The sequence below is a fragment of the Diospyros lotus genome, chromosome 5 (genome assembly GCF_014633365.1).
Source record: "Diospyros lotus cultivar Yz01 chromosome 5, ASM1463336v1, whole genome shotgun sequence".
Lineage (NCBI taxonomy): Eukaryota > Viridiplantae > Streptophyta > Magnoliopsida > Ericales > Ebenaceae > Diospyros > Diospyros lotus.
In genome coordinates this window covers 42,426,982-42,454,969 of record NC_068342.1, presented here as the reverse complement: position 1 = coordinate 42,454,969, position 27,988 = coordinate 42,426,982, and the positions used below count along the sequence as shown (strand labels likewise).

The following is a 27,988-nucleotide window of genomic DNA, read 5'->3' as shown; positions in this document are numbered from 1 at the left end:
CCACCCTTTATCACCAGAATTAATGATCTTAGGAGCAATTGAGTTAGTTTGATCTAGAAAACTGCTAGATGAACAACAATGAAAGCGCCGCCACCACTAGCTAGCCATATTATCATTATTCAGGGAAAAGTACGTCCGAAACTTCTGGGGTAGGATACCTTCTAGACCTGCAACTATTTTGCTGATTTCATGTCGTTCTCCTTTCTTGAGGTGAATTCTCTTTTCAATAAGCACTAGATTTTGACAGCCAACAACATAATTGAAACACTCTTCTTCCACTTACTACAATCCAGGAACATTTTAACCATATAACTTCGATTTGCTTTAAGTTTTCAATTAATAAGCATCCACCTCCATCTATGTGGAAGGTGGATTTGTAGTGTTATATTTACTAGAATCTGATCTCTGATCTTACTATTGAAGCAACCCGGGAAGAAAAATTGATATTTCGGTTTAATGTCAATTCAAAATGGTCAGAAGGATGCACTGGTCCAAATCTACTAGAATAACATATTTAAGACCTAATCCCACTATGTGAAATCCGCTGCATAAGTTCTAACTTACTGCTCATTTTTATCTATGATCTTATCTTCTGTAAGGCTAAATTTAATTAACAAAAATTAATGATCAACAGCTGCAGAGGAAAAATGGGTTATATTTCAATGCTAAGTGCTCAGTACTGACAATATATAACAAAAACTAACAAATGCAGACTTCACATGCGTGGTCTCAGAATTCAACTCAAAAATTTCTTTCTTATGCAACTTTCATTAATTCATTGGATGTGTTATCTTTTTTGCGTATATGAAAGAAGAAGATAGGTATGATATAAGAAAAACCAATAATACAAATGAAGAAGTGTGAACAACATTCATACTGCTGAAAGAAACTGTTCAAATCTATGTGATGAGGTGATATAAAAGTATAAGCATGCCACTTGACAGTTGGAAAGAAACCTTAAACAATCGAGAAAGAAAACCGTTTGGCTAGCTTGCACCATTTCATGGAACCTGAAGGAGCTCAAGCCCCCAGGAAAAGAAGCTATGAAAGAGCAAGAAAAGTGATACACACACACCATATACTACACATACTTTTATTTCCTAGTAGCTTGCACCAAGATATGCAAACGAGCAGGCACATGAGTGGTGTTACCCATGTCAGGCATATGCGCAAGTCACTACACAGCCACATGCCAAGGTAGTTGATGGCAGTTGCATAAATAGAATATTTCGTGTCTCCAGGTTGTTGGAAGAGTCAATCCTAGGTGGTTGGGGATGTCAACTGCAAGGTCATCGTGCCTATATACAATTGCATCTGGGACCAATTTTGATCATCAAGTGTTAAGCCCCGAGCCAAGTCCTTGAATTCACGGTTGAATAAAGGTTGGGATTTATTCCTATACTTTGTGGACCAAAAGTAGGACGTTATCAGAGCTAGGTTAGTGCTCTTGTGAGGAAAAGATCCTACATTCAATTAGGATTGACCTCCACTGTTATGGCTCTTAGTTGTTTTAACTGTAGAGGCTCAAGCCAAACCTCTACAATTTCATGCAAGCCTATCAGGGTCTTTCATAGCGCATGGTAGGCCTGCTTCCTCAACCTAATTCCAATTTCCAGATTTCTTAGATCTCTCTCAGGCTCCTCTTTCTAACCTCTACGTACTTTCTTCCTCTTGCAATTAAAGGTGAACCCAATGCAAAAGGTTCCTATATTGCGGGCTCTAGGGAAGGTCAACTGTACGCAACCTTGCCATTACTTTGCAACGACGTCGTTTTATTACTTGAACCTATGACCTCCAAGTTATAATAGAGTAACCTTAACGTTGCGCCAAGACTCACCTTCTTTCTTCCTCTTACAATTCTTTCAAATTTTTTTTCCTAGTATCTTATTATTTGATCAGTCCTAGAGTTTGGCCCCCGTACTCTATACGCAGATCTTGATGTCATTCATTTATCTTATAGCATTTCTGCCTATCCATTGAGTCTTCTTTCTCCACCTTTCTACATTTGTTTCCATGGTTACTTCATCCTTTGTTTCGAAAAGATGGGAGTTTGAATTCTTCATCCAACTCTACAACTTTGATTGGAACTTTCTGTTCCTTAAAGATAATAATTTCTTTAATGTTCGTTTGATGTATCCCATTCCATGTCATAATTAACCTACCTAAAAGAAGCTAGAACATGCGCACACACTTGCTCACCCCGTCTTCCTTTCAACTACGTTCCAGAAAGATTTATACAATAAAGGCCTCAAAACAGCCAAGCAACTGCCATCCACAAGTTTGGTAGATAGGCTAAAATGTCCACATGAATTCCTGTACAACAATTCAAATCTACAATCTCCAAGAAACGACTTTTAACCTCCATCATATTGAGACAAACAGACACACATAAGTAGAAAAATTACAATGCAACCCCCCACCCCAAATACCTGTAGAAAATTGAGTATGCTCATGACTTCAAGGACTCCAAGGAAGTCTTGGAAGGCTGCAACGAGCATGGAAGGCACCATGGCTCAAGCAAAGAATCTGGCCTAGCAGGACTATCCAGTTTTAGCCCACTCCTCTCCAAGACACTGATCGTGGACTTCAGCCTCTCAGTCAATTCCATTGCTTGAGCCCTCAACACATTGTTCTCTGCCTCAAACAGCATGTGCCTCTCTCTGGTCTCATCAATTTTGCCCACAATGCCACTGTTCTCGCATTGGAGCCTGGTCATTTCACTGGTTAAGTCCTCCAGCATCTTCTGCTTCCTCATCCTGGATCTTCTGGCTGAGTCTCTGTTGGCGATCATCCTCTTCCTTTTCCTCTCATCCATCCCTGCGTAACTCTGCTCCTCCGCCAATGCGTTGGAGCCACTGCTGGTTTGTCCAACTGTAGTCATATTGTAATCAACCAACAAAATCTGTGAAAACGGGAACTGGGAAGGGAAAACAAAGACATGGGTTTCCAAGAATGGGATTTGAATGCAAGAAAGAAATAATCAAATGAGAGGGGAGACGGTTGATTCAGGAGAAGACATTTTGTATTTTGTGGATTGTGTTCAATGAACAGAATCCATGTGAGTTTGTGGCGATTCAACGAAAAGGGAATGCAAGAAGTGGAGGAATTTGAAGGGAAAACAATCAAGTTTGAGGTGATTTCTTATGAGAAGACATAGAACCAATAAAGAAGCACTACTGAGGAGGACTGGAGAAAACACACACGCAAGCGGGTGATGACGTTAGTCATATATATATAGATTGTAGGATCTCATTATCGTCTAAAAGCATGACAGCAATCGTTCACAAGCAACAGAAATACCCGCTTGCTGAGACATAACAACAAAAAAACAAAAATTGTTGAAAAATAAACACTCAAAACCCAGTAGATTCACTCAAAAAAACTTGGGCACTTCACAACACAAGCAACAGAAATACCCAGAAACCAAGTAGAATAACACAAAAGAAAAGTTGTGTTGAAGAAAGACGACCAAGAGAAACTCCCAGAACCCAGTAGATTATGAGATGGTGAAGCGGATAAGATGATGATGATGATGATCGCTGCTCAGACTCAGAGCCAGAGGTGGGGGTGGGCTGCAGTTCATAGGAGGATCAGATCAGTATCTCAATCTGGTGGGTCGATGCCAATCTTCTTTAGAAATTAATATTTGTTCATATAAAAGGTATCAATCAAATCAAAATCTCCCTCTTTGTTTTGATTGATTGATTGATTGCTTGCTTGGTTTTTTTCTTGCAAGCATCAAATTCTAAATGTCGTATTTGTTTTGCTAATGAACAAATATTGGTGATTTCTTGTCGTCTTCTCTCCCATTCCAAGTCACATTCACATTGCCCTGACTGAAATCAGACATCCTGCGTACTTAACCTTCTAACTGCCTAGCCGCATGCTCATTGTTATTATTATTATTATATGCAATCTAGTCCCATTTATTTATATAATAATGACTTTTACCGTTGGTATTGTTATATTTTTTAAAATAATTAAATTTATTAAAATAATTCATAGTTACCAAAAGAAAAAAAAATTACTTTCAAGCAAAAATATGTATAACTCTTAATGATGGGTCAAAATTGATCGCCACCGAATATGTTCTACATTGAATGCGTTTCAACCTATAAGGATAGGATTCAATTCCATAATATATTCTCTAATAATTAAGTGAGTTTAGTTATTCGAAGTGAAGATAAGTAATTCATATATAATAAATAACATACTTGTTTTTAAAATTCGTATATTTATATATGTGTATTATGAGGTAAGGAAGAGTCGCAATTGTGTTATATTGATGGTCATATCACAACTCCAATTTGAATAGGTACCGAGATAGAGATAAAGACAAACTGCATATAATTTTGTCTATATACTATTTACGTACTTACTACATGTAGTAAGATGGGACAAATACATCATGCCAAATGTATTTATTATCACTGGGGTTTTTTACTTATAATTTAGCTGTAAAACTTATTAAAACTTGCTTTATTTACTAATTTGATGGAATGAAATGCAAAAACCTAACAATGAACATCTAGTAGAACTAGTTTCTCACTTTATTGTCAAATTTTTTTAGTGGTTAAGGACCTATAAATGCTTCTTATTTTTAGATAAGATATATTTATTGTATTTTATTTAACAATCAAATAATTTTATTTATTGATTAAATTATTCAGAACATAATAAATTTATCATAAATTAATAGAATTGTTTAAGCATTAAAACAAGATACAATAAATGTACATTATCTGAAAAAAATACATTTATTACTGTTTAATCATTACCCTAACGACACAATTATCTATATTATTTATTATTAATAAGCAAACACTCAATTTTACTGTCATGAAACCATATGTCAATACTTTATGAAGCCCTGAAATATTATTTTTCTAAGATACTCTATGTGTATGATTAAAAAATAAAAAGTAATTATACCAACAATATTTGAACTAATAACCCTTGAATAGTATGATTTCTCAAACAACTTTACCGCTGCATCAAATATTATTTTGTTTAAAAAAATTAAAAAATAAACAGTAACTATTAAACATTAAATATGATTTTATTTTATTTTTTTACACAAGACATCACATAGAACACCTCTCTAATTATATATATGAAAACATAATGCAAAACTAACTACTACTGCGTGAGACAGAGAGTGGTTTTGACACACAAGCACTCAACCAACAGCATTCCTGTGGACAGACAGGGACTACCACGCACACAATTTTTTAATAAAACTCTCTGGCACTGCATTATTAGTTTAGCAAGTTCATTCTTCTCAAATTCCATAGAAAATTCCTCATCTATCTATCACCTGCACCATTGTTGACAAGAACATGCACCTTAGTGGAGAGATATATCAAGCAACTAGTAAGTGCAAAATCATAGAATACATCTGTTGTTACTCAACAGGAAAGGCATGAACCAACCATCCAACAATCACTACAGTTGACAGTACCAGGAGAATCCCTGACCTAATGCAATCAAATGAGAATGAACAGCACATATATAATGCCGGCTAGCTAGATGTTTCATATGGATGGATGGCTTCAGGGCAAATTGAATCTTTAATTCCAGGAAATTGTGAGTTCAAATCTTGAGGTTATTTGCTTGCTTGTGTTCTTGTCTGTTCTGTTGGAGCACCTTAATTAGTTTATTCTGTTCCCATGATTGCCTATGGACCATCTAGGAAAGCTTTTGATATACATTGTTGGGGCTGTTATTTAACAAACTAAGCAATTAACACAAACTGATCTTTGGTGTTTCTCTTCATTTATCCTACAATATCCTCCACATAATTTCAAAAAGCAAGCAGTTAGGAAGAGAGAAAATCTGCTTCTCCTGTCCAAGTTACAGTTTTCCTTTTTTTTTTTAATCTATATTTGGCTGACTTCAAAACCCAGCTCTCAAAACCAATTGTACAACTGATCAGTGACCAATTAAATAAAGCAATTGCACCCCATAATATTCTGATAGAAGCATGAAAATGCATGGGGGAAGAGGGCATTTTTCAGTATAAAAAATGATACCTGACAAGTTGAGGAAGAGCACTTTAGCGTGTATTCATAATGATAAAGAAGATGCTCAACGTTAGGGAAATTATAGAGGAATCAAGCTAATGAGTGACAATATGAAACTTTTTGAGGCAGTATTGAGCAAATACTAAGAAGAGAACAAGCCAAAAACCAATCTGGTTTCATGCTTGCAAGGTAAAATAAAGAAATCTGCATACGAACCAAGTCCCCTAACAGAAACATATCGAGGTGAACAAAAAAGGGTTACTTTTTTCACGCAAGATACAACCCGACAAAAATCAAACTTTCTTTCTAATAAGAGAAGTCGCACCTCCCACAAATAAAACCATCCAGACAATAAAATGACAAGGGTTTCATTTTCTTTTGGGAAGGGTTCCCCTAACATCAAATAACCTAACATTCTGTTATTTTGTCTTACAATGGCAACACGGATGACTAGGAAAATAATAGGCGTGCTTCAGCCCCCTCGCCCAAAAACTATAAAATGCCAAAAGAGGCAGCCTACCATGTCTCCTTACAACACAGCTAAAAAGAGATGCTGATGATGAACATACAAGGTCAAATAACTTGGAATGAAACTGTGTGTGAAAATCTCATTCCACATACTAGGAATTCTATGCTAATTTGAGAAAACCATTTTACTTTAAATGGATAAAAACAAATAGTATCCCCCTGCTCTTACAAATTAGAATTAGATGAAAGTGACATTTATTCACATGTCTACACCGGATGCATCCACTCTGTTGATGTAATGGAACATGGAATTTATATATTAACATGTATAAGAACTTCAATCCATCAAAGCAGAAAAATAACATATATAAGAACCTCAATCCAACTATGGAGGTTCTCTATATTTTGTCCATGGGATTTACATTTTATCCAATGTTCCACCTTTTGCAAGGACATTGGACGAAATGTAAGAGAACCTCCCTCAATGCTTTATCAGATTAGAACAGCTAATGCTGAACGTTGCAAAGCTATTTTTCTGTACTCACATAATCCAGGAAGTAAAAGCAGTGGTTTAAGTATTTTGAAGCAAGCACCCAATCAATTCAGAGGCATCTAATATTGAGGTATAAACAACATGCCACGAGGACTCAACTTAGTTGTCCTCTATACTTGCCCTGAAAGAGACCTAAAAGAAGTTATCAAAGAATTAGATTAGTTGTTCCTAGAGCATTAAGAGTTGATTGAAAGATTATACAAATGCCCCTCTATATCTGGAACAAATCCCCTCTCGATCATTTCATCCTTAATGATGTCATAGGTTGTCCTATTTGGAACCAATCCTTTCTCTATCATTTCATTGAGGAGCCTGTTTGCTTCTCCCAACTTACCCTTCTTGCAAAGGCTTTTAATTAAGATATTATATGTCACAACATTTGCCCGCCTCCCTTCTCTCTCCATACGTGTCCTTACAGTCACAGCTGCACTAAGATTTCCTTCTGTACAAAAACCATCCATCACAATATTGTAAGTCAAATGGCCAGGAGTCACACCTTTGTCAAACATCTCATCCAGAAGTCTCATTGCCTTACTTGACTCCCCTCTCTTGCATAATGCACCTAATTGAATGTTATATGTTATAAGATCTGCTTTCAAACCCTTATTTTCCATGTCATCTAGAAGCTTCCTAGCTGCTTCCACGTTTCCCTCTGCAAGAAAACCACCAAGTAAACAATTATAGGTTGACACATTGGGAAAAACCATCTTTGCCAGCATTAAATCAAGCAATTCAATAGCTTCTTCCAACCTTCCAGCTTTAGAATAAGCATCAATTAGAGTATTAAATGTTAAAACATCTGCAGCCAAGCCTTGTTCACTGATGTCATCCAACAACTCCCTAGCTTCCTTCAACATTTTCTTTTTGCAAAACCCATTGATAAGGATATTAAAGCTAGCGATATTCAATTTCATGGCTAACCCCCTCATCTCATCCCACAAGGCAAGGGCCTCATCAAGTTTGCACTTGCTACATAGACCATTAAGCAAGCAATTATATGGAACAATATTAGGTTTCAAATCTTGCTCTTGCATTTCCTTGAACAGCTTCATAGCAGCAGATACATTTCCATCCTTGCAAAACCCATTAATAAGAATGTTATAAGTAATTTCATCGGGGCAAATCTTCTTCGAAACCATATCCTTTAAAAGTCTGTCAGCTTTGTACATTTTCCCTCCTCCACCTTTCTTGCAATATCCATCAATAAGGATATTATAAGTAACTACAGAAGGCATAAGCCCCCGCACTTTCATATCCTCTAGGACATCCCCTGCCTTCTGTAACTTCCCTGCCTTACACAACCCGTTAAGAACAGTATTGAAAGTAATCACATCAGGCTCAACCCTCCTCCTTATCATCTCCTTATACACTATCTCAAGAACCCGGAATTTACCCTCCTTAACCAAAGAAGCCAACATTGGATTGCAAGACAGCAACGACACCTTATACCCATAATCTCCAGCCCTCTTAAAAGCCTCAAATGCCAAATCAGTTTTCAAATTCTTTGCATAAGCAAGTATTAGCATGTCAACAATAATTGAATTAGCACAAAATCCACCGCTCATCGAAAGTGTATGAAAAATTGAAGGATTCGAGTGCATTTCATTCTTAACAAGATGATGCAATAAACTCCTGGCCTTTCCATACTTGTTTGCATTTACCAATAAATGAAATATTCTACAGTAGAGCTCGAGGCTGTGGAAAACTCCAAATTCCTTCTCTGACCACTTGAAGTAGAGTTGAATCACATCAGGGTTGGCTCCAGATTCGAAAAGTAGCTTAAGGAAACTGTTGGGATTTGTTTGTTTGGTTAGGGTTTTGAGGTTGGACCAGTGCTGTTTTGCTATGAGATCGGAAACCCTAGCCATGTTGAGCGTGACTGAATCAGGGCTTGTGGCAGCTGAATCTGGAGACGAAAGTGGAATGCTCTGGACTTGGCGACAGGGAGTGATGGGGGATATGTAAATGTAGAATCTTCGTTTTGGAAGACGGAGACTGCTCAACCAATCCATGGGGCAGTGACTGCGCGCATAAATTACTATCACCGGGAGAGAAGAAAGAGAAACGCTGTTACCGGTGAACAACATGAAACCACCAAGCCAAAAACAATAGCAATTGCTGTTCTATTCAGAGGCTGTTTGGCTTACCCATTTTTTTATCGCTTTTAAGCTATTTAGCTTTCAAGTTAAAAATTAAGTAACGTTTAAGTTGACAATGTATTTAGATAAATGTACTTTTAAAGTATCAATTAATATTTATGTGTTTGGTTTAAAAGAACTGATAAATTACTAAAATTTGACAAAAAGACTAAAATAGACATGATGCAAAATTTTATTATTAAATGTTAATAAATTATACATAATTATTAAAAATATATTAATACAATATTATTATATATGTTATATATAATAATAATATATATTATTTTGTGTTATATTTACATATAACATATATTATGTTTATTATTGCTATTATATATATATATATATACACACGCTGCATGCAGTGATGAGCAGCAGCCGATGGTGTGACCCACCAATCAGATGGCGATGGCAACCCAGTTGGATGACGACGACGACAGATCTGGAGGAGGGGCGACGGCGGCAGCGAGTTTGGACGAGGGGCGACGGCGACAGTTGCAGCGGCAGTAATCTTCGCTTCTGATATGGGGGAAGAGAGCAAGGAAGGAGAAGAAGATGTAACTTTTGAGGGCATAATGGTATTTTCGTCGGTCAACGACAGTAATCTTGTAGCGTTTTTTGCCAAAGTAGGGGGCACCAGCTTTTGTAAAACGCTATTGTAATCGCTTATAAGCTATATAGTTTTTAAGCTAATTCTTATTGACAAACACTTCATCATAAAATGCCATATAGCGTATATGCTGCATAAGCAACTTAAAAACAGTCAAATCGCTAAGCCAAACAGCCTCTCAATTGGTCCATGACTGTATAAGGAAAAATAATTCAATCAGAACATAGTCCAAACAAAGGAACTTTTAATTCGAGAAAGGATGACAAAAAGCTTACCTCAAGTTGGATACAAGTCTTGCAATTGAGTAGCTGCTAATTCAACCAACAATAAGAACAAACTGATACATTATATTAGGCATGTGAAAGGTTAAGACAAGAACAAACTAAAACAAACCCAGAAGAATTCAAATTCAACAATCAGTAAAAGGTTAACACAAAATGCATCCATTATGTGTTTTCAGCAGAGGTGCTGGGGACAACAAATCTGTATTAAATGATATATATGTAAGCATTATATATGCAGCCAGAGTTGAGCAAGCTAGTATCCTAAAAGAAGTCCAGACTTTGGAATGAAATAAACAAAACAGAGCCCGATCTTTGAATAAGCAACATATTTTGATAAAACAAAAGCTTAAATTTGTTATAAGTGTTGAAAAAAAACCAATAAATCCATACTTCAACACAAAATGCAGCAAAATTTGGGATACCATGCCATGTTCTAAGATTGTTCATAGCAACAAAATTTGTTCACGGCAAACAAAACAACAAAATACAGCAAAAAATGGGATACCTCTCAGATTTAAATTGCTGTGAGGTCGAAGTGGGAACGGTGTGACGCCATTGAGCAGCAGCAAAGAAGCCAGAGATGATGAGACGCTGTGACGCCCGATATGTGAAGCCGGATCCGAAACGCCGTGTCGCCGGAGATGACAGGGCGAACGGAGAGAGGAAGATGAAGCAGCATCGACAAACAAGGGATTCCAGAAATAGCAGCAGCAACTTCTGGCGACGAAGGGACACCAGATATTGACGCTGCCGCCGAGATGACTGATGCTGCCGAGGGAGGAGAAGGGGGATGAGATACTGACCGCTGATTATGGGTTGTGCATTTGGGACATCGCTTCTAATTTTTTTATTTGTTAAGGGTATTATAGTCCTTTTAAGTGCAGACTTTACTTATTTTTTATAATTCAAAATATTAAATATTTTAAATATCCCTCCATATAAATAAAGAGTTAGTTAAAAATATTTAAAATATTTCATAACTCAAACGACAAAAAAAATAAATGCAGTAAAATACTCAGCCTCTTTTAAAAAAAATTAATAAATAATTTCATAATTAGTGTTAATCAACTTTTAAGTTTAGCCAAACATCCCCTTTTAAGATTTAAAACTAACCAATGCAAATAAGGCCCAACCAACCAAATAAATAATAAATTGGTCAAAATCTCATATCAAATATAAATTTTAGATAAATTTATATCCAATTACTTATAAAGGTTAAATTTGAAGGTTGTGTTAGATTCTTCTAAGAGTATTCTTTGAATGATCACCCTTGTGTGGCTCTCGGTACTCATATTCTCGATTATGACAAGGGAGATAAATTGTTAAGAGCATTATTATTCCATCTTATATAGTAAATTGGTATCTAATCATTAAGTTATGCAGAAATATAAACAATAAACATATATGATATAATATGAAAAAAGACAAACAAAATTGACATTTTTCATAAAAGTAAGGTACATAATATAGGGAAATTGCATAAATACAAAAAAAATATTGTGATATTTTTGTAAATATAATTTTTAATATTAAAATTATATAAAATAGTTATTCAATTTAAAAATAACATACATTCTATAATGTATTCAAACGAACATAAACATAGGTTTTATAAATATTATATACATTTATATAATAAGTATTACATACTATATATTACATACAAGGTACTGAATTAGAAAAATAAATATTACATATAGTCATACACGATACATTTACTTATTCACATAATATATGTATACACGAACATAATACATTACATACATAGTATTGAATTAGAAAAATAAGTATTACATACATGCACGTTACAATACTTATCCATATAATATATATATACACAATACATTTGTATAACATAAATTAATAAATATAGATAATAAGCAAGATGGTTGTCGTCAGTTGTTGATCAAAAAACCAACCCAACTAAGAGTTTTGTATTTGTGAATCGACGACGATATAGAACAATTAGAGTTGTGAATTGATTTTGTGTTGTATGGAAACGGTGGCATCGAGCACAAAAATGTTGATTCGTGTTTGTGAATTGACAGCAGCTCAACCTAATTTGTGTTTACGAATTGATGGCGATATTGAACAATCGAAGTTGTGAATTGACACCGAATAACCAGAGTTGAATTGAATTTGCTACGTGGAAAATGAGGCACCAAGCACTGAAATGTCGATTCATGTTTGTGAATCGAAAACCACTAAGTCCAAATTGTATTTGTGATTCAACAACGACACCAAGTAATAGGAGTTGTGAGTCAATAATGGCTCCAAGCATAAAGTAATCGGGCAACAATGATGAACTACGATAAGGGTTAGAGATAAAGTGTAACATCCAGCATCGAGCTATAGGAAATACCAAATTAACTTATTTTGATGGGTCTACACGAACTTCCTAGATGTCATCCATTCTTGAGTTACCATAGCTCAAACACGCTCAACTCGGAAGTTATTTATCTACATTCAGTTCAAAAAGTATCCAGCTGGTGTTGTTTATTTATTTACCATTCTCGATATATATATATATATATACTAGCTTCTCTAAAGTCTCTTATTAGACTTGATCTTGAGCTCTTGTGGTATTACATAAAAGAGCCTTATGGTAGTCATGGAATCATAATTAATAAACGCTGGTTATAGAAGAAATTATTTCAATCTCTAACTCACTTTGTGGACACATGTTTATTTATATATTTTTAACTTATTACAAAATGAGCTAAAACTTTCAAAAAATTGCAAAAACGTTTTTCAGCATTTCGAAAGACAAAATCGACACTTCTAAGACGTTTCCTTGCATCATAATCCAATCACATGGATCATAGGTTTTGACGAAAGTAGGAGCCCATGCTAATTACAGCATAAGATTTACAAAAATACTAATTTTGTTTGTTTTTAGAGAATGTGTATTCAATTGTCTTCAAAAGGATTTTCACTCCATCTATAACGGCCCGTCTCCTGAAGCCTCCTCGTGCACAAAGAGGATTCATGACAGGGTCATTACTAAAATGATACCGAACAATAACACAACTACAACTCATATACAACCCTTATTAAAATCATATTCTTTTTCTTTTTTTTTATATAACATCTCAAAATCGTCATTACATAGCTAATATTCGTGTGCCCATTTGGCTTACATAATACACATCTATATCAAATATAAAACATTAACCTTAACACAAGCACAATGACACCCAAGACCTAGATTCGGGAAAGCTTTGTATTTGTTATCCTGACTCGATACTCCGGACTCAACTCTGTCGTATGCATATGCGATCTCGAGATACTTTTACTTGGAATGATGGAAAGCAAACGTGAGTCGCAAGACTCAGTAAGCTCAGGAAAGAAAGGCTGTAGGATACAAACATGACTCTCCCCATAACATCCCATGCAATTCATGCCAATGCAACGTCATATCATGCCATGCCCAATACCTGCCTTATTTTCTAGATGCATAAACATATAATAAACTTCACATAAACAGTCCTTGGAGTCCACATCAAACACACATTCGCACCCAAGTCCCATATACAAACCTGTTAGCAGTATTTTATAAGCTACCTCCATACCATTTCCTTTGCATGTCCATTTCTGGCGCTTACTACATAATCTGTTGCCGTGGGTCTCACCCCATGGTCTTATTGTCACAGTAGGTCTCACCTCAAGGTCTTTCCGTGGGCAACGCTGCCGTGGGTCTTACTCCCAAGGTCTTACCGTGAGCCACGCCTATCACTCATACTCATTACTTATAGCCACACATTCTCACCATGTAGTGCAACAGTTAGGAAATGCAACGGCTTTTGCAACATAAACGTGATGACAAAGCCCCCATAAACCAAGCATCAGACCATGCTACACCCACATAAGAATTCACACATGCGAAATGCCTCTAAATGCACCGGCTCACCTAAAGAACCCAAGTTAGCTCTTAGATGAACCGGGTTGCAAATGCTCACACACCTAGTCACACACAAAGCATGCCCCAACAGTGAATGCAACCCAAGCCCTATATAGCACACATCATGATATGCACAAACCAAAGTGGGAATCTGGCAGTACTAGCTCTTCTGGCTCGTTTAGCGCTTATCTTAATAGCCGATGACTGACGCCCATACATCCAGCCATCAACTGCCACGACCCACGATTGACAGTCAGTGGCTTTGTACCCCATACCCTTAGACACTCATAGACGACATTAAACTTAGCCACTTAAACTCATCATTTCGCATACTTTATCCAGAAAAACATAGACACCATTATGTCATTCGCAATCTCGTCACTTCTCATACACAATAAACCATCTCAATATATATGTTACCACACATTACACTTTTCCCAGTAAGACTCTTCACATATCCCAATTAAACCGTAGTTCAATATTCTAAGAACTTAGCCCCAACGTGATCGGCATCATTCTCAAAGGAAAGCGAAGCGATACGAAGCTTCGTTACGGTCGAAATGAAAGACACCGATACATCATTGCTTAGTTCATTCTATTAACAATAAACTCATTAATAAAATATAAGTCATATGGTGGTTACCACGCGAATTATTATTATTAATACATAGAACCGAGTCTCGGTGTGGGAGAGTGTAAAATATGAAAAATAACGAAGATTCTAGCAAGAAATGAAGAACACGAGGAGAGGGTTAGGAGCTTGCCTGAAATCAGCCGATTCCTGCCTTTTTTTTGTTCCCGTTGTGAAGTAAAACGTTTCCTAACAAGTAATACAATCGTGACTTAAATTAATTAATTAATTATAATCACGTAAACTGTATAATTTAATCGTATAAAATTTATAATTTAAACATATATTATTTATACCAATTTTACCCACTTACTTAAAAATTTTAGACACCAATTAATCCCAAAATCCCATTGATTTTCCTCATTTATTTATATTTTCTCCCATTTTTCAGTTATCGAGCAACTCTTATTTCTTCTCATTTTGCTCTCTATTTAGACATCAGAATGGCCAAAATTAGCCTTAAAATGAAGCCAAAATGAAGCTTAGCGGCCAAGGCAATTGGAGGGCCTAGCTTGTGCCACGTGGCGTGCTAGCAGCTGCACATGGTTGAAAAATTCAGCCATTTTCCTCGCGCACGCAGCCCCTCACGCGGAATCGAACCCGCAACCTCGCCCAGGCCTATCTCACGAGCGAACGATTTGACCTAGCTGCACCCTCACACATATAACGCGCTCCATTTAATTTAAGGGACCCTTGGTCCCTTTTTCGAAATCACACCAACACCTCTTATCTTTTGAAATTCACACACACCCTCTCATAATATTTACACTAACACTCGAAACTTCCGAAAAACTTCCAAAAAAACTCCTAATTTAATTTATTTCAACTTTTCCTTATTTTCATAAATATTTTAAAATAAAATAATTAACTAGTTACTCATTTCCTCAAAACAATATAAATAAATATATTTTTCTAAAATCTCAAAATATTCAATAATGACTTCAAATATCAAAATTAATAACTATTATTTATTTCTAAATTTTGGGATATTACACCATCTTTTGTGCTTTGTGGTATATGATCATATAAATCACAATTTTCTTGATGTCATTAGGAAAATTTGTTGCAAGTGATTTATTAAAGAGTAATGAATAATTAGGTGTTCAAATTCAGTTATTGTATAATGGACATGTAAACATATTATATTCTCGAAGCTTATCTTATATTTAACGAGAAAAAAAAATATTATTACACTTTAATAAGTTCAAAATATAATAATATGCGTAAATTATATATTTTTAGAATGACGATAATATTTACACATCACATATTAAATGTAAATAAAAAGACACAAATATTCTTCAAAAATCACAACATAATTATTTTTTAATATTCCAAAGAATATTTGTATATTTTTATTTACTTTGACTGTGTAAATAACAATTTAAGTGCCTAAATAACACCACACTTTTATTAAATAATAAATTTTAATTCAAATTAGATTGAAAACCGGTTCGCCCGCGAAATTCGGTCCAAGTCGGGTCGAATGGGGATAAATCCGTAATTTCAACAGAATAGAAGCACAATCTTGGAAACCCGCCGCATAGAAGGGTTTAGGGAGGGCTTTGGCTTCTGCTCACAAAAACCATTTCTTTCTTCTTCCCCAAGCTCTCCAGCAATGGCGGTTTCTCTCCGTCCACGGCTGTGATTTTCAGCAAACAAGAGCTCCCCATCCCTACCGTCTGTCATGTTGAAGGCCTTATCGTCCTCGTGTCTGCGAGGTCGAATCCACGCCTCAACCACCCCCACCCCCTTATCGCCGCATCTCCGCCACGCGAACGAGTCGAACTCTCCATTGCTCCGCGTCTTGTCCTCTCTCAAACGTTCTAACCCGAGGAACCATAATTTATGCCACAGATTGTTTTTCTGTTCTGATTCGAAGGATGGGTCCGAGCCAGTCGAGGCCGCGGCCGAGTCCAAGGGGGCTGAGGCCGAAGCCGAGGAAGCCGAGTCTAATAAGTCCTCTTCGGCCATTGTGCCAACAGTGTTCAGGCCCGAAGATTATCTCACGGTTAGCTTCTCAGATACGCGCACAAACATATGTTCGAAAACGTTCCTTTCTCTGTCATTATTTTTATCGAAGTTTTGGGAGATAAGTAGAGCAACGAACAATGTGATATTCTCACCTATTCGCTTTTCCCTTTCTTGCTTAGTTGTTGTAACCGCTTAAACATTAAGTCCAATTGCATTTTTGTTTCTTCAATTCGCTTGTTTATTCTCTTCCTTTTCACTAACAATACAAATTTTATTTTATTTTGTTTTTGATAATTATCATTTCTTGTGACTTGAGAAGAGGCGCTACTTTCTTGTGAAGGAATATGATCATTTGATTGTATTTCCCTGCAACATGTGTCTGTAGTGAGTAGGAGTTGGTGTCTGACTGCATTTAGGAAAGGGGATGGTGGGGGTGGGGATGTGGGGTTGCTGTTCCAACTTTCTGTTTTATGTCGTTTTCCCCTAATGTGGCAAATTTTAAACCATGTATGTGATGATCGTGAAAGTTTGATTGCCCTTGATTTTGGATTGAATGTCTATAAACCAAAATAACATAATAAACATTAAAAAAATCCAAAATGGGGAAAATCAAAGAACTTGTCAGCGGAATCAATCTACTACATGATAATTTAAGTACTGTTAACTTACTACCCTATCTTGGACAATGTACCCCTGGACCTCCGGTGTTGAAAATCACAACTTGCATGCATGTCTTCAACACTACTGACCAAGCTAACTCAACAACACAACTCTCAATGAAAATTTGTGCCCTAAATTCACAGAGCCTCTGGAATCCATTAGTAACTCGTCAAAGATTCAATAGGCTTATATTGTACCACCAAGGATTGCTCTCTGACTGGAACTAGAAATTGCTAAGAGTGCTGACCAATGAATGGTGAAATTTGCCTTGTTTTTCTTGGAGCACACGCTGAAATTATGAGATGGTTGATGAATCACTCATGAATGCCTCCTTGAGAAGATTGTTATTTTTTGAGGTTGACCTAACCTGACCTCTGGATTCTAATCTTAACCCTCTAGATTATTCCAATTCAGATCATCCTGACCACACTCAGGCTGTGGTCAAGATATGGTAGCTACTATAATTTTCCACTTCCTTTTCTTTTCCTACAGATTTGAACTAGCAAAGTACCACAAACTTTAATTTCCTTTTTGACTTCCAAAATTTTAGAATTTGGAAGTGATGAATATTCTCTTTGCTATTGCGAGAATCAGATAAAGTAAAAAGTGAAAGAATAACTAGGGGAAATCAATCATTCACCCGTAAATAATTCATTAGCTTTAGGAGAATATTTATACAAAGAGAAATCTAAAAAATCTCCTAAAAATACTCCTACTTTACCGTTGTAGATAACCTACATTTAATTTTACAAATATACATTAGATATATCTATAAAACTGCCGACCTCTCCCGTCTTGCCTCCATCTGGCACTCGTGCCCCCCTCCATTCTTCGGTTCGTGCCGACTCCAGGGGTCACTTCAGAATCTTGGGTAAACTCCGTTGGCCATTCGCCCCCATGGGTCTTCGCTTTCCTCTCCCGTTCCTGTTCATCCCATCTTGTTCGCATGATGGTGAATTGTTCGAGCATCTCCGCGACGTTCCGGTCTATGGCTTGAATCTCTCCCTTCATCGTATCGACCTTCTCCTCCAGGTCCCCCTCTCTCTCGCTCAAGTTTACCATGGTGATCGGCAACTGCTCTGATACCAAATTGATAGGATACCAGATAGCAAATTCAACAGCAATCAATATCAATGGTTTCCAATAATTTGCAGTAAGGAAAATAAGAACAATAGGGCATTCGAGAGGCCCCAGCTCTCCAACAATCTTCTACAAAGTTCCACACCTCTCTCTCACTCTCTTTCTCTTATTTATACCTCATCCTATTCAGCATAACTGCCTCTGGCAGTACATGCTGGTTTGTTTTAACAAACCAGCTATTTCCCCTACTATCCTCCACCCATTTTACCTCCTAGCCCCTGCCCCTTGTGCTGCCTTTGGTAGGTCCAATGGATCGGGGGCCTATCATGATGTTCACTGCATACGCAATATTTGGTTGTGTGTGAGATAGATAAATTAATTTTCCCACCAAACGTTGAAATCTTCCAGCATCTACCAGTTGTTCCTCATTTTTCTCCCTTTTATTTTTCCAGTTAGGCTCTAATGGAGTGCTCACAGGCTTACAACCAAGTTTTCTCATCTCTTTTAGAAGATCTAGAATGTATTTTCTTTGAGATAGAAAAATACCTTCGCTGCTTTTTGTTACTTCAATTCCCAAAAAATATCTCATCTCTCCCAAGTCTTTTACTTTAAAAACTTCATTCAGTTATTGCTTCAACCTTTCTATCTCTTGAGAATTCTCTCCTCTTGATGATTATATCATCTACATAGACTATTAGGATAGTTTTCTTACCTTTGCAATCAACTTTTGTAAAGAGAGTGTGATCTGCTTGTCCTTGCTTGTATCCTAGGTGGTTTAGTGTGTCACTAAACCTTTTGAACCATGCCCTAGGAGATTGCTTTAGACCATACAAGGATTTTTTCAATTTGCATACCTTTCCTCTTGTTTCTTTCCTTTCAAAACCATGGGAAATTCTCATGTAGATCTCTTCTTCTAGTTCACCATTCAAGAAAGCATTTTTTTTGTCTAGTTGATAGAGTTTCCAGTCCAAATTCACTGCTAATGACAATAACACCCGAATAGAGTTAAGTTTGGCCACCGATAGAAATGTTTCCTCATAGTCAAGGCCTTGTGTTTGAGCAAAACCTTGAGCTACAAGCCTTGCTTTGTATCTATCCACTCTCCCATCCGAGTTGTACTTTATGGTAAAAACCCATTTGCTGCCAACTGTGTGCTTTCCATATGGAAGATCCACTATTTCCCAGGTGCCATTCTTTTCGAGGGCTAGCATTTCTTCCATAACCGCTTTCCTCCATTTTCCCTCTTGTAGTGCATAGTAAATATCCTTAGGGACAGCCTCATCATTGATGATTTATGTAAATGCCTTGAATTTAGAAGACAATTTTGAATATCCCAGAAATTTAGAAATAGGATACTTAGTGCAAGATCTGATTCCTTTCCTCTAAGCAATGCGAACATCTAGATCATACTCTTGCTCATGTTACTGCTGCACTTATTCTTTATTTCCCTGAATATCAGCCTCCATTTCAAACTCTTGGTTTTGTAATTTTTCTAAACTCACCCTCGGTTTAGATGATATGGATTGTTGCTGATACTGAGTGTCACGAGGCCTCCTTTAATACACCAATAGTGGTGGTTCAGTTTGAATTTGATCACTCTTCTGGATTTGGCCTCTTTCATTCTCTCCCCCTTGATCAAATTCAGACACGAGTGATGGAATTATCGGATTAGAACTAGCGGGAGGAATCAAAGAAGAAGAGTCAAGAACTAGAGGAATCCAATGGGTGACTGTTTCTGGGTGAGAAGTTGGCTGAAAAAGCGGCTGAGTTTCAAGGAAAGATACATCATAGGAGACAACAAATTTGCGGGTATTAGGATTGTAGCATTTGTATCCTTGTTGTGTTGGAGAATATCCCAAAAAAATGTACTTGATGGCCTTAGGGTCTAGTTTGGATGAAGAGATTGGACTTTGCTGAACAAAAACAGTACATCCAAACAGTCGAGGGGTAAGGGAGTTTAGGACTTTATCACGATGATGGAAAACATCAAGAAGAACAACTAAAGGAGTCCTAAACTTTTAGACTTTGGAGGGTAGGCAGTTGATGAGATAGGTTGAGGTTAATATGGCTTCCCCCCAATATGAATTTGGAACAGAAGTAGTGAACATCATGGATCTTGCTGTTTCAAGTAGGTGACGATTTTTTCTTTTAGCAATTCCATTTTGTTGGGGGTTATAAGGATATGGGCTTTGGTGAATGATACCATGCTCAATTAAATATGAATTAAACTCATTGGAGAAGTATTCTCTTCCATTATCGGTTCTCAATACATGGATTGAAGTTTGAAACACATTCTTGACCATGTGATGAAACTTTTTGAATATCGAAAAAGCTTCAGATTTTTCTTTCATTAAAAATACCCAGCACACCCTTGTATGATCATCAATAAAAGTGATGAACCATCGTGTATTAGTGAGATTTGAGGTACGAAATGGCCCCCAAATATCAGTATGGACTAAGTGAAAAGGTGTGGAAGGAGTATAAACATGATTAGGGTGAGATTTTCTGGTCTGTTTTGCAAGAATACACTGCTCACAAGAGAAATTATGAGTTTTATTGCTATATAAAAAGGGATACACGAATTTAAGATATTCAAAGCTTGGATGTTCTAATCGCTGATGCCATAACATAATGTTTGAATATGAAGCAAGAGCTAAAGAATATAAAGACTGAGACCTAGATGTAATAGAATGATCATTCCTTGATGTTTGATAAAGCCCTCCTCTCATCTCAGCACTGCCAATCATTTTCCTTGAGGATCGATCCTGAAAAACACAAGATGATTTGGAGAATATTACACAACAATCCCTGTCATTAGTCAATTTGCTTACTGAAATTAAGTTACACTGCAAGTCCAGGACATAAAGAACTGATTTAAGCATTAGACCTCCTATCACAACTGTTCCTTTTCCCTTTGCCAAGGATATGGTACCATTAGCCATAGAAACATTCATAGGTTTATCACATAATTCAAAATTGGACAACAAATATAGAGAACCTGTCATATGGTCTGAGGCACTCGTATCTATGATCCAACTGCTGGTAGGAATTCTTTGAGATACAAGAGAGTGTGCAGTATTACCTTTTGTGATTAAGGAAGCCACAAGAGTAGGATTATCTGCATTCTCGGTTTTGACCACCTGGGATTGACTGATTAATTGTTGTAAAACTTCCAGCTGATTTGCAGTAAGAGTAAAAGGTGTTGAATTCCCCTTCTCGGCTTCTACCATATAGACTGATTGGCCTGCTATATGTGCTCATTTTCTTTGATTTCTAGGCTTCCAATTTGCTGTTTTTTCATGGATTTTTCAGCAAGTCTCTCAAGTATGATAAGGTCGGTTACAATGATCACACCATTGTTTTTCTCTTACAGCCTCTCCTTTAGAGGATAAAGGAGTCTTGCCCTTAAAAGTGTTTAAGGCTGATGTAGGGGAATAGATTTCATTGATAGGGTGTCTGGACTCTGGGAGCATAACTTTCTTCCCTCTTAACTTCAGCAAATGCTTCCCTGATGGTTGGGAAGGGTTTCATCCCTAGCAACCAACCCCTAACTTCATCTAACTTTGAATTTAAGCCATGAAGGAAATCAAAAACTCTCTTTTTCTCCATCATCTTACCATATTTTCTACTATCTGCTGTGCACTTTTGATCTCATAAAAGAGACCCATCTCTTGCCACAAAGCTGTTAAAGTATTGAAATATTCAGTGATTGAGTTTGTACCTTGTTTTGTGGTTCGAATAAGAGACCTAACTTGAAAACATTGGGCAGAATTCTCTAGATCAGAATATATTTCCTGAACAACCTTCTATATCTCACAAGCTGTTTTGTAGAAGAGATATGTCCTACCGATTTTAGGCTCCATTGAATTTAGTAACCAAACCATAACAATGGCATTCTCGGCTTCCCATATACTTGAACCAGCAGACTCTGTATTTGGTCTCGCCACATCACCAGTTAAGTACCCTTCCTTGCCCTTGCCTCTAACCACCAACAGGACTGATTGGAACCACTCTCGGAAATTGGTTCCATTCAGTTTATGTTGTGTAATCTGAAGAGAAGGACTTTCCAAGGCTGTTGTAAGAGATGGAGCTGCAGGAAGAGTCCTTGCTGGAGGAGGATTAGAGGTTGTTACCTCACTGCTAGAGTCATCGACCATCTTGGAGACTCAATCCGTCTACCTGGGATGGTTTTAAGAAGGAAAAAAAATTAGGTCAACAGGAATCTGGCTCTGATATCATGGAAGAATAACTAGGGGAAATCAATCATTCACCCGTAAATAATTCATTAGCTTTAGGAGAATATTTATACAAAAAAAAAAATCTAAAAAATCTCCTAAAAATACTCCCTACTTTACAGCTGTAGATAACTTACATTTAATTTTACAAATATACATTAGATATATCTATAAAACTGTGGATATATTAGCTGCTGTTGATCCTTTTAAACTCCTTCCCCATCTAGGACTGTTATCTTATCTAAACTCCTTCTTCATCTAGGAGTTTAGTTCGTGACTCATGCCGTGCTTCTTATACCTCGGTTTCTTCCAACAAAAAGCATTTCATGAATGTAATCTAATATCTTCTAAATAACCATTTAAAGCACATTCTTGGGTGCTTATTTATGGCCTTTTTCTAATTTTTTTTTTGTCCCTATCAAATTTCTTTAGCTTGATTCCTATAAAATTTTCACAATTTTGAGCCTTTCCTTTATTCTTGTAAATGGGCATTAGAGTACTCCTCTACTTGATAGACATCATCTTCAATTTAAGAATTACATTAAATTATTTTGTTAACTATAAAATGCTTTCTTTTGGGAGCATGTTTTAGTAGCATTGGTAAATTTGCTCCTTTTTGATTGGAAGCTCACGTGTTTGAGTTGTGGAAACAGCCTCTGTGCAAAGTAAGGGTAAGGTTGTGTTAAAAAATGACCCACTCTTGCACTAGGACACTCTAATAAAATGCTTTCTTGTCTCATGCATTTCTGTGCTTTTGTTGGGATATTATCTACTGTAATTGCTTTATCATGCTTCATCTATTTTATAGCTTGCTTCATTTCATTCAGATAGATACATGTATAGAATATATAATTCCTACTTCTTTAGAATTACCAAGATGTTCCAATGTCATTTTTGTTCCTCCACTTTCATTCAATAGCTTTGAAAATACTCATTTCGTCTCTCCTTGATTGCCCCTTGTTTTACTAGTACCTTTTGATTTTTGTCTTTTATGAACTTCACTTGGCTCAAATCTTGCTCTTGCATTAGCTAACTTATATGTATCTCGTATGTTGTTTTTACGTCAAATCGGTGGTACTAATTTTTGTAAACTTTTGATCTTACTTCTTTGATTGTCTTTGCTTCCTTTTTTATTTAGTCAAATTTAATTTTCTTCATTGCAGCATGTATGTGGAGTCTTTTAGCAAGCTTTATTGGTTCATGATTTTTTGGTTTGGGGCTTTTTCCTGGGACTTGTCAGAATTATTTTTGTTGTGTTTCAAACAACAATAGCCATCTTAATTCACATTGGATTAGCCTTGCCTTCCATGGCCTAATCTTTTTGCCACAGATTTTTTTAAATAACTTATTTTTCACCTTTTAAATTATGCCATTTGATTATTGGGCTTCGTTTTACACCATTCTTCCTCTATTTTTTAATATGGATGTCAAGGACCATAAGCTTGTGTTGAGTAGTTAGGTACTCTATTCGTGTAACATTAAAATCCTTACAACATAATGATCCTTTTGTCTCATAAGAAACTAGTCTATTTAGGTAGGTCATAAGCCATTTTTATGCACAAGTAAAGGTTCACCCCATTTCTCGAACATGGTATAGCTATGATGAGTTTATATACAACAAAAATCACAAACCTTAAACTCACAGGTGGGTATGATGAAATCATATGCCATGGCGAATTCAAAATAGCTTTTACCTCATTATTTCTTTCTCCGAAAGCATCAACTCCATGTATATCTCCATACTCATTTATTTCTCTGTTCACATGACTATTTAATTCATCTCCTGTGATGATCTTCTTTCATCTAGGTATTCATTGCAGTCACCCCTCTTAATTTTTTTTATTTTTTTTTCATTAACTCTTCTCTCAATCTAACTTGTGAATATGCACCAACAATGTTAAAAGTGAGTGTATCGCATTTTTTGCCTTGTAGTGCAACATGTATTGCGTGTATCGTATGATACAATACAATTTGTGCGTTTCACACGATATGGCCAATAAAAAAATATGTGCTTCAAGTGGAATTTTTTCAGCCTGGTCAATGCGAACAGTCCTAAAAAATGCTGCTGAGTATAAAAATCAAATCATTTTAATATTCAAAAAAATCATGCAAGACTGCAAATACGAAGTCATATAGGAATCTGAACAGTCATAACAGATTCCAGAGCAAATTATTGCTGGCAACTGAGCTAAAAAATATACATCAATAACCAGGTTAAAATTAACGGTCTCTCGAATACTATTGCTCTCCAAGAAAGTTTACTTCTGGTCTTTGTCAAATGGTCTCTGCCCAGCAAATGAACAGTCTCTCGACTCTCTCCACTCTTTCCTATTTGTAAGACTTATGATTAATTTTGGATTCCTGGTAGTTTTTGTAGTGCCATACACAATATCAATATTGTTAAACTTGGTTAAAATTATTGTTTTTGAGTATTTTCTTCATGTTACAGATAAAAGCATCTTTTATATTTCTTTTTAAGCTATTTATCAAATTGTTACTGTATCATACAGCATATGATTCACGATACAGAAATTAGGCCCTTTGATTCACGATACTCATCTCAATTTGACAACTATGATTCATACTCTATTCCTTGTACAATCCTTCCCGAGTACCAAAAGTTATTTTCTTACTCAGCCAACATTTTAGCCTTCTCGCCAACTCATCTCATTTCTTGGAGATAAAAAAATATTAATTCTTCTCTTGATCATCATGTACACCGCTTCCACAGATTTTTACTTAAAAGTTTAACATTTCATGATCCAATCCCCAGCTATTTGTTTTGGACTAACTTTTTTACTTGTTTTCAATCACATAAATGTGAGAACACTTGCATATTTAACAAAAAAATATGGGCATCAAACTCTTTTTTCATTACACCCTACAGATACAACGCATTCTTAAGAGGGTTAGGCTCAAACAAAATAATATTTTGTCTAGAATTGGTGTTGAAAGATTCAATAATTTCTATGTTGGTTCTCAGTTACCTAATGCAATCCTCCTTTATTTGGATTGGGGGGAGTAGTCATTCCACAAGTGGACTAAAAAAAAAAGTGAATGTAGGGGGAAAAAAGGCAGAAATGCCGTGCCGACATTACTTCACGACACATAAGAGAGGCTGTAATGGATATCATAAACTAGCATTAGCAGCTCGCCCTTTCACAGCTGGAAAACGTGCTAGTCATACACCAAACGTTTGTCGTTTATTTGGCTTTGGTGTAAAATATTTACATTCTCTAAGCCATGTCTTTTGTCTATATGAAAGTGTCCCATGTGTTTTAAGAATGATTTCTTCTTAACCAACAATGAGGTGTGGATGATGACACTCCCTTGAATAGAACATTCGATTGAAAAACTAGTTTTTATCTTTGCCTTCGGCAACTTCTCTATTAATCTTGTTGAAGTTTGCCTAGAGTTTGTGCGGTAGAAGATCAGTAAAGTATGGAAGATTATTGGCTGGAAGTTATTAAACAGTTAGGGTTTTTTAAGCCAAAGTGTAATTAATGTAAACTTTGGGGGTCTAACTGTAATTTCCCTATAGTCATTAGTTATATGGGGGTTCTGCCTCCTCTATAAATAAGAGGGCAAGGCGGCAGTCTAACATCTTCCTCTCTCTTCCCAAGTTCTCTTCTTCTATTGTGAGTATTCTTTGTTCTAGAGAAAGTGAGGCATATGTATTGTGTTCTTGAGTTTTCTTGGAGTGAACAAGGGCTGTACTTGAGCGATAGGATTGAGAGAGAGGTTGGGTTTTGTACTGATCAGTTTCATCCTAATAAAAGGCTGCTCTTGGTGGGTGTTTGAAGGCTGGATGTAGGATTGCCAAAGGCATTCCGAACCAGGATAAAATCTGCGCCTAATGCTGTTTGGTTTGATCCTTTTTATTCTGTTATTTCCTTTTCTGTTGTCCATATATTCTGTTTCTATTCTTTCATTGCATCCGAGAGTGTTTGAGAGGGTTTATGTGAGGGTTTTCTCGCCTAAGGTTGTAACCTAAGAGTCCTAAGGTTAACAAATCTTCCTGGTGAATTGTTGGGCACATGTTTTAATATACAGACAGAAAAAAAATTCAAAACGCGGTGCTATCACACCCTAATTTAGTGAACAGAATGTACTTTTTCTGTCTTTTATTTTATTTTAATTTTAATTTGTATTTGTTTTTATATATTTGATATGTGTTCTTTTTTGGTTCTCCATACAGGTTTTGGCATTGCCATTGCCGCATAGGCCATTATTTCCAGGATTCTACATGCCAATATATGTGAAGGTTTGGCTGTTTTTTCTGGTTGTATAAGTTGTGGAATAGTAATGCTGATATAGGTGAAGTCTTGCTGCTTACCTGAGGCTATATATTATGAAACAACACTATCATTGAACACTGCTATTTGTAGTTGTTGACTTTGTGCTACAATTCTATGTGCTACTTTTGGCCCCTTTTTCCTAATATTCTGGCTGGGGGAGGGGGCTCTCTCTTGGTTTTCCTAATAAATGGTTCTGCTGTTAGAGACACTCAGTTGAAAGTTTAGTTCTTTGATTAGTAACAGACGTTTGGAAGTCTGATGATCTTCATAAGCCCTAAGTTGCAAGTCATTCTACGAGACACTGAAATTAAAGGTCATATTGGTTTGGTTTGTCTTATAATGCCTCATGGGTACAGTCTCATACCCCAGCATCTGGTGATTCACACTGCAAGTCTTCGTGACAATCCAGAACTGCAATTGAATCACTTAGTAATCCAGTTTGAAAGTGTAATCTTGGGAGCACTTAGAATTAGTTTATTTAGACAGAATTCACTGCCTCACAAGTGCACACACTCACAGTTTGAACAAACACAAAGATCAAATCGATATCAAAGAAAAAACAGAATGAAAATTGACAGAAATTAAATCAAACCACAGAAGAACACAAAGCTTTTATCTTGGTTCAGATTGCCCCTTAAGACAATCCTACATCCAACCTCTAAAACCTCCCGAGAGCAGCCTTCCTTTGATTATCAGAATGCGATCAGTAGTCCCTCACGATTACAAGCCTTCAAGATTACAAAGGACTATTCTATTACACAGCCTTTCCTCTTTCACTTTCTCGTGAGAATGATACATCGCCTATGCCGAGACCTCTATCCGATTTATAGAAAATAGGGTGTTAACTTCTAGGAACCTTATAACCGGTATAGATATTACCAGTATTAACCCCCAACTTAAATCTAAATATAAGATTGTCACCGCCTATCTATATCCTCTAAATTCCGATGCATTCTTACTGTCAATCATCAGATTACTCGAGACAACACTCTTAACAGAAAGCAATTTGAAATGTGAAAAATTTTGACAATTTATTAATATGAGATTCTCTCATGTGTTATGTGGATGGGTTCTGAAATTTGTTTATTTGGGGTTTCTCCTTACTAGTTATTCCAGTGAAGGAGAACAAG

General features: G+C 36.4%; 3 protein-coding genes across 12 annotated transcripts in view; 1 reads left to right on the top strand and 2 right to left on the bottom strand.

Annotated features, from left to right (window-relative positions):
- Positions 1–2,449: 2,449 nt before the first annotated feature.
- LOC127802283 (bZIP transcription factor 53-like) lies at positions 2,450–2,881 on the bottom strand. Its single transcript, XM_052338000.1, has one exon. It carries the CDS (start codon positions 2,879–2,881, stop codon positions 2,450–2,452), a length of 432 nt encoding a protein of 143 aa, XP_052193960.1.
- Positions 2,882–4,969: 2,088 nt separating this feature from the next.
- On the bottom strand, positions 4,970–10,904 carry LOC127801045 (pentatricopeptide repeat-containing protein At1g09820). Of its 9 annotated transcripts, none has more exons than XM_052335847.1 (3): positions 10,585–10,904; positions 10,071–10,132; positions 4,970–9,988 (listed from the first exon to the last, which is right to left on the bottom strand). In XM_052335847.1, the coding sequence occupies exon 3, from the start codon at positions 9,129–9,131 to the stop codon at positions 7,221–7,223; it is 1,911 nt and encodes a 636-aa protein (XP_052191807.1). In that variant the 5' UTR covers positions 9,132–9,988; positions 10,071–10,132; positions 10,585–10,904; the 3' UTR covers positions 4,970–7,220. The 9 variants fall into 9 exon arrangements, with proteins under 9 accessions (XP_052191807.1, XP_052191811.1, XP_052191812.1 ...); XM_052335851.1 differs by having other exon boundaries at positions 4,970–9,082; XM_052335852.1 differs by having other exon boundaries at positions 4,970–9,066.
- Positions 10,905–16,159: 5,255 nt separating this feature from the next.
- LOC127801044 (lon protease homolog 1, mitochondrial-like) overlaps positions 16,160–27,988 on the top strand; it is a 36,470-nt gene continuing 24,641 nt past the window's right edge. For both annotated transcript variants that reach the window (XR_008022935.1, XM_052335845.1), the window contains exons 1-2: positions 16,160–16,622; positions 26,759–26,824. Coding sequence is in view for 1 of the 2 variants with exons in the window: in XM_052335845.1 (XP_052191805.1) it covers positions 16,299–16,622; positions 26,759–26,824 (390 nt within the window). In the remaining variant the exon portion in view is untranslated. The remainder of the gene's footprint in view (positions 16,623–26,758; positions 26,825–27,988) is intronic.